Below are 7,950 nucleotides of genomic sequence, written 5' to 3' on the forward strand. Positions count from 1 at the left end.
GGGGTGATGAGGAGATTGAAGGCAGCTGGGTGGACTGGGCAGGTGAGTAGGATGAGTGTAATCAGGGGAAGCACACACACACACACACAGAGACATGAGGAAGCTAACGGGATGTTACATTTGTTGACATCTTGCTGACTCAAACAAAGGAAGAAACCAACCCGGGGACATACTGTCTTCATAAAAACACAGCTTGACTCGAGCTCCAGCTTTTTTCCGGAGCTTTCCAACGAGATAGCGTGTCGCCCTCATTTCCTGTCTGGACGTCTGTGCTGTCCATCGTGGCCCAATCTTCACAAAGCTGCAGTGATCTGCTGAAGGTCTCTGTGAAGTCCGCTGCATGTGCAACATGTTTGGCTGTAGATTACCAGCAGAGGGAAGCATTGACCAAGGTTTTAACACAAAGGTCCCTTGTGCTCATCGTGATCCTGCAGAAATACAAAGGCACAAGGCACCTTTCAGCGTCTCCAACACACGGGGCTTTCATGTAACTATGTCTTCTTAGACGCTTAGAGAAAATGCTCCAATTTATGTGCTTTGAATTCACAACATCAACCACGTTTTTACTCCTACCCTGTGCTGGGCTACCCCGTGCGTTGGAACGTGACGCCAAAGTGGTCTGACAAAGCGTCCGTATGTTACCAGTTTGAATGAGAACAACTCCACGCAGAAAGAGCTTCTGCGGGGCCTTTCAGGCTGTTTGTGTCTGGATTTGGGGCCTTTGGGGCGACCGTGGCTTACTGGGTAGAGAGGGTTGTCCGCCAACCGAAAGGTCACCGGTTCGATCCACGGCTGCAACGTGTTCTGTGTCGAAGTGTCCCTGAGACACTGTACCCCTAACTGCTCCCCAGGCGCCTGTCATTGGCAGCCCACTGCTCCCTATATATACACTGTGGGACTAATAAAGGAATGTTTCTTCTTCTTCTTAGAGTGTTGTATTCAATCACATCAATACAGCAGCGGTCGTCTGGTGGAGATCTGCACTCCATGGAGTGATTTATTGAGACTCCATTCCAACAAAGAGGAGGGCTCTTCCTTGTTACTGGATTATGCCTCACACGGTCACATAGTTCATTCATTTGTCATTGTCCCACAAAGGGTTGCACAATGAAAGATACCGGTAAGTTGTTGGCCCTTAGCGCACAAACATTACACATAATACTAATATGTCAATTAGAATAGAATACATTAAAACTGAATAAAATATATATATATATATATATATACAGTTACTCATAGAGAGACTTTGGTTAAGGGGGAATGAGGGTAGTGCAAAAATTGACACAAGTTCCCTCCAGAAGCGTCTCCATATCATGGTGATGTGGCAGCCGATACAATGGATACTTCTATGGGCTCCTGCGCAGGCAGCTCACCTCACTGATGTCACTGTTGCTCGGTAGACGGGTACTCATGATGTTCTGGGCTGCGGAGCCCTCCTGTCCTGGGCCGTGAGCATCCCGTACCACTTTGTAATGTTTCCAGACAGGATGCGTTTTATTCATTCAACCAGAGGGCTGGCACAGGATTTAGCTTTACTGCGTGTATCACGTGGAGTTGTGTGATCACCACGTCAGGTCTGGTCTGAACACCTACGGGGAATTATATTGTTTTCATGAGAGTAAGTGGCAAATAAATAACCAGCACTTTTTGAATTGGTTGACCAAACCGCTCATTCATTGTGACTCCCAACAAGAAGGGCCTCTGCAGAACCCTGGACCTCACTTCAGGAACCACAGAAACAGTCTGCCTTATTGTTCAATGCAACACTTGAGATCTTTGGTACTTTACTTCCTTGTCAAGGAAGGAGGAGGAGGAGGATGCAAGTTGATGCAGAGGACATTCTTTTCAGTTCCTCTTAAAAACAGGTTCCTTTGCATGTCACCGTGTCTTGCATCACCCAAAGTCCACACGAGAGAGAAGTGTTCATGCACAGAAGTGTTCGTTCCACCGAGGCCATTCAGGATGCAGATGTGTGCTCCGCCGTGCAGCTTCTTCTGGGCCCTGATAATACTGAGCAGCATCCCGGCTCGTGTGGACGGGTGTGACTTTGCTCAGTCCGTTTGCGGCGCTCATGCTTCTGGGGACGTTGTGATTGGAATAATGTTGCCGTGTCATCGTAAAGTGAAGGCTCTCCAGGAGCGGATCAGACCTGAAAGCTTCCACTGCTTAGCGTGAGTACAAGAAAATATAGATTTACTACATTACATGGTCTTCATATGTGTGTGAGGAAGTATATCTTTCATTCTAAGCGTGTGGGTTGTAGTAAAAAAGTTCCTTAATATTATTATTTCTCCCTAACTGTTTTCTCCTTTGTCATCTTGAATCCCCCAACAAAATAGTTTGCATTGCATACAGCCATATTAATTTATGAAAATAAAAAAGATGCACAATCTGAACACTGACATAGGAATAATAAAACAGCTACAAATTGAGACGTATCCATTTATGGAATGTTTACAGAATTACAAAAACAGAAACCTTGGGAAATAGATGTGTGTGTATAGGCATAACCTATTTTTAATTTGAACGTAAAGACTCGAAGGGTTCTACAGTATGCATTTGAAGAATATATCAAGGATGTCAAACTGATTCAGCTGTGAAAATAGGTTAAAAATAAAATGCATATACCTCCTTCCAACCTCTCGAGAATCATTATTACACAATGTTTTACCGTGACATTGCTCAAAATCCACAAAACCAGCCTGAAAATGAAGAAAATCTAACATTGTGGGAGGTTTTATGGGGCAGAGCCGGAGAGTTGTCGAACCCTGGTCAAAGCTGTCTGATGCTACGCTGTGATTGGCCAGTGTGTGTTTGAGGGGCGGGACTCAGCGAAGGGTCAATTAAGTCTGGGGGTGCGGTCTCATCTTCAGCATGGAGGTGTGGTCTTCTGCAGACGTCCTATATGAAATCAAACACCTCTAACCAAAATGTCTTAAAGATAATTTGATGTTTTTCCACCCGGTCCGTTTTTCAGTTTTGATCCGGAGTCATTTCTGAAATCCTTGGCTGCAATCCATGAAATTGAGACCATAAATGCAGCCGGCTTCCTCCCAGGAGTGCGTCTCGGATATTTGATGTGTGACACGTGCTCCTCTGCAATCAAGGCGCAGCAGAGTGTGGGGCACATGCTGGAAGTCAACGGCTCTCTCAATGTGATGTGCGACTACACCGACTACAGGCCCAGAGTCAAGATTGTCTTAGGAGCTCTGTACTCTGAGGTGTCCATCGTTGTGGCCAGACTGCTGACTGTGTACATGGTCCCACTAGTAAGTCACAAATACTGTCTGATCAGCAAATACGCTTGGAGGCTTTACTGTTTCAGCTCCATTTGTTGAAGAATTAGTCCAACACATTGGGACAGAGGCCAAATGTTTGCCCGTACTTCCAGTCTTTGTACTAAGACAGGTCAACCACATCCTACAATCTTTTCACTGAACCCACAGAGACTAAATTGTTTTTCTTCTCATCTAACTGTTGGTAAGACCTCAAACAAGCATATTTCACAGAATGATTATAGGTTTATAGTAGTTGTAATATTTGTAGTATTCTAGCACTAAATCAAATTCCGTAGTGTTATAATCCCACTAAGGGCCGTTTCACACCTGAGTCTGTACCATGGTTCACATTTTTGTTACATTGTATACATTCGATTTTGGTTTGATGTTGCAATTATGTGAGAGCACTATGACATACCAACGTCCTGACGTTATCGTGGCTCTTTTTGTTTCGTTGCATTGTTTTTCATTTTTTCTGGTTCTTCCTGTAATTCCTGTAAAGTCCGACCAATCTAAAAAAATAATTCCCCGAACCATGGCTCAATTTGGCTGTTTGGTCCGGACCGTGGAACGATGTAGGTGTGAAAGCCCTACAATTTAAAGATGTACACTTTCTGTTGTTATTCAAATCAAAAACATAATTTGCAGGGGGACATTTGGGGATTTGAGGTGACGTTTGGGTGTAAAATAAATGTAATTCAAATTTTATAATCTTTTTATTTTATACTCTTCTCATCAGCTGAGCAGCACATCATCTGCACCAGACCTGAGTGATAAGCTGCGCTACCCAGTTTTCATGCGCACTATTCCCAGTGATAAGCATCAGACCAAAGCAGTGGCCACAATTATGCATCTCTTTGGCTGGAACTGGGTCGGGGTCGTGTACGGCGACGACGAGTACGGCAGCGCAGCTTTCCAGAGCTTCCTCGGGGATGCTGAGGCAAATAGTGTGTGCTTGGCCTACCAGGAGGCGCTGCCTAGTTACCTTGATCATCCACTCAGCCTGCAACGCATCAAGCGAGTCGCCGAGCAGATCCGCTCCTCCGATGCCCAGGTGGTACTGCTGATCCTTCAGATAGACTTGGTGGAGGTCCTCTTTCAGGAAATGATCAGGACCAACACATCAAGGACCTGGATTGCCAGTGATGCCTGGTCCAAGAGCAGGGTCCTCGCCCACATGGAAGGAATCAATAAGGTTGGGGACATCTTGGGCTTTGCGTTTGTTTCAGAAAAGAGTGAATCATTCGATAACTATCTCAAGAATCTCACAGCAACCCCAGGAGGGTACAACCGCTTTATCGAAGAATACAAGAACCTGAGATTCAACTGCAGCTCAGAATGTTTCTCAAGCAAGCCTCCATCTTATTGTCCCACACCTGATCTCCTGAGAATCAAATCTGCCAATGCATGCACTTTCAAGGATCCCCAAGAGGAAAATGACGACTTTCTCGTAAAGGCTCTGGATACAAGTGAAACCTTCCTTCACAAAGTAGCAGTGAGGGCCACAGCAAATGCTCTAAAAAAGCTACTAAAGTGCAACAGTTCATCATGCTTGGGAGAGATTAATTTCCCACCATGGAAGGTGAGAATGGATATCATAATCAGATAACAGATTTAAATCTGTAACTTCCTTATCATTTAGGAATTACAACGTAATGTGCGTTTCTAACCCTTAGAATTCTCATGAATAACAGTTTGTGAAATTGTATGCTAAGGTGGTCAATCTCAGTTTAATTCATGCAAAAGGGCCCATAATTTACTTTCTACCCTTTGCTTTGCAGCTTCTTAAGGAACTGAAGAAAGTTAAGTTTGAGTTTTACAACCAGAATTTCTACTTTGACGAAAATGGGGATTTTGTAAGTTGTTATGATCTCATCATGTGGGAACAAGATGGACACCACAGACGATTTCAAAAGATTGGGAAATACCATGTCCTCGATGAAGAAATAAAGATCGATATTGAAAACATCATCTGGTTTTCAACAGCCAATACCACGGTGAGACAACAACGTACTCACAACATAACAGATTTGATTGCTGCAATAGTCAATGTATTGCTGTCTGTGTATCCTTACACAGGACAGTGCCTGAGTCAAGAGGAAAAGTCAGGTGGTCAGGAAATACCTCACGCTTTAAACTGCTTTTCAGACCATAAAACACTCGAAAAGCTCTAATCCAGGGATAAGGAGCCTTTTGTGGGATTGATTGCGCTGTGAGAAACTACAACAGGCCGGTTTGAACTTCCCTCTCAAGTTGATCAACCTGTTCTCGTTCCTTATGGTTCAAATTCCACATCTTGGTCAGTGCGCCTCAGTGACACTGGCGCACAGAGGAACGCTTTAGCTGAGTTTGCTACGCACCAGGCTTGCAACTAATTTCAATGTGAACACACTTGTGTCCTCATTAGATGATCAGAGCAATGGCAGTAGTATAAAGAGCAAGATAGTCCACACAAGATGGCTGGGCGAGGAGATGGATCATACGAGCCATACAAACACAGGACTTTTGGCCAGGAGACTGTTGTTTGTGTCCCGTGCGAAGCTAAAAGTTGTGATTTTGTCCTGTGAGAAGCTCTTTTCCCAAACCCAACTAATAGGTACTGTTGCCTTAACCGAAACTTCCAGCAAAGGCTGGCGTAAACATGTACAGGCTATCTCCCCACAGACTGCTCAGCTGCAGTTACTCTTGTTCTCTGCTTTTGCCCTTTCAGATCCCTCAGTACAGATGCTCAGAGCGCTGCGCTCCTGGCTCAGTGAAGAAGATCCTGAACATATACTGCTGTTACAACTGCACGCCTTGTCTGGAGGGGACCTTTACAGACGCCTGGGGTATGACTCATTGATATTCTGATTTTGTGTTTAATTTAACTTCAAAATATAAACCAGCTTGAGACACTGGGGTCCTTACCGGGGACGTTTTGGTTGTTCACATAGTGTATTTAAATAGTCCTGTCCACATTAGGTTCATTTTAGGCTTTTAAAGTACATTTGACTTCTAGCTAAATAAACCATGACTTTGGCAAATATGTACATCACCATCTTCTCTCACAGATCTTCATACCTGCAAAGCGTGTCCCAATGGAACTTGGTCTCTCAAGGGCTGGGATCAGTGCATGCCAAGATCTGAGTCCTACCTGCGATGGAAAGATACTCATCCCATCATCATGATTGCAGCCACAGTCTTAGGCATCTTGCTCTTGTTCATCACCTTCATTGTCTTTTTGGTGTACAGAGATTCCCTACCTATGAAAAGAGCTGAGGTGAGATTGTCTTGTATCATGATGGCTGGTCTGTCAGTGAGCTTCGCAAGTGTGATATGCTTCATGGGCAAGCCCAGTGTACACCTCTGCCAGGCCCGCCAGGTAATGTATGCTCTGGGCTTCACCCTGTGTGTGTCCTGTGTCCTAGTCAAGGCCTACCGTACCTTCCTGGCTTTCCTTCCCTTCGGTCAGCTGACTTCCAGGCGACTGAACAAACTCTATAAGCCGACTGTAATTGTCATCGTCATAACTGCTCTCCAGGGGATCATCTGTCTTCTCTGGCTCATCTTTGACTCCCCTGATATTGATCCCACTCCTCCGTCCCCACAAAGCATGATCAAACTAATTCAGTGTAGTGAAGGTCCCACATACATAGGTTTTGGCTTTATGCTAGTCTACATAGCTCTGCTAGCATTGCTTGGCTTCCTCTTGGCCGTCAAAGGCAGGAAGGTTCCGCAGGAGTTCAGCGAAACAGGCTACATCATCTTCAGCATGCTGATGTACTTGTTTGTATGGGTGTGTTTTATCCCAGTCTATATCATTAACAATGAAAATGCCTCTCCTGTGCAGGCTTCAGCCATTCTGGTGTCCACTTATGGCATCATCTTCTGCCATTTCTTACCCAAGTGCTACGAAGCGCTTAGGGGGTCAAAGACGGATACACTAGAGAGCATTCTGAGGAGATGGCGAGTCATCTCCAGTCAAAAAGTTGATTTGGTGACAGACATACATATCCCTGAAATGAATACTTCCTCAGTAACAAGTAACAGGTTTGCCATAAGAAGTACAACTATATTGACAACCTTAGAGACGCTGAGCGAGGTCAGCCCGACAGATTCAGAGGTGATCATAACGCCTGTGTCCAATAAAAAGATGTATGCCTATACGAAGCCAGGAACAAAACTGAGGAGACGTAGGAGTATATCCATCTAAGAGGAATGTGATATGCACTGTACTGTTATAGTATTTTATTTTTCAACTTTCCCTTTTTAAAGCCAATATTGTTTGTTATCTTTGTGCTGTAAATCCAAGTTAAAATGAGTTTTTATTTTCTCTAAGCTGTTGTATTCTTCAATGTACAGACAACCAAAGAGGACTCATGTGTATTGTGTACAGTTAAAAGTAAAATTAAAGCAAAAATGCTTTTTAAAGTCTTGCTGTAAATTGTTTCACCTGTCCGTCATTATTCCTGCACTCACCTCACCTCCTGCTCACCTGTTCTCACTTCCCGGATTACTCACTCACTATTGATACCAGCTCCGTTCCTTTGTTGGGTCGTCTTTTGTTAGTTTTGTTTGCCTGTATCTGCACAATTTATATTGGGAATATTGTTTTTGCATTCCTCAAAACAATATACACCGATTCAAAACATGTAGACCTGTCAAAAAATAAATAAACTCAACAAGGATTTTT

General features: G+C 44.1%; 1 protein-coding gene across 1 annotated transcript; it reads left to right on the forward strand.

Moving 5' to 3' along the window:
• Positions 1-1,962: 1,962 nt before the first annotated feature.
• olfcb1 (olfactory receptor C family, b1) lies at positions 1,963-7,470 on the forward strand (the record flags this gene model as incomplete). Its single annotated transcript, XM_079290276.1, has 6 exons — positions 1,963-2,171; positions 2,978-3,269; positions 4,018-4,860; positions 5,060-5,275; positions 5,989-6,106; positions 6,329-7,470. The coding sequence occupies 6 exons, from the start codon at positions 1,963-1,965 to the stop codon at positions 7,468-7,470; spliced, it is 2,820 nt and encodes a 939-aa protein (XP_079146402.1).
• Between the last annotated feature and the right edge of the window lie 480 nt (positions 7,471-7,950).

The sequence above is a fragment of the Melanostigma gelatinosum genome (genome assembly GCF_949748355.1).
Source record: "Melanostigma gelatinosum genome assembly, chromosome: 19".
NCBI classification, from domain to species: Eukaryota; Metazoa; Chordata; class Actinopteri; order Perciformes; family Zoarcidae; genus Melanostigma; species Melanostigma gelatinosum.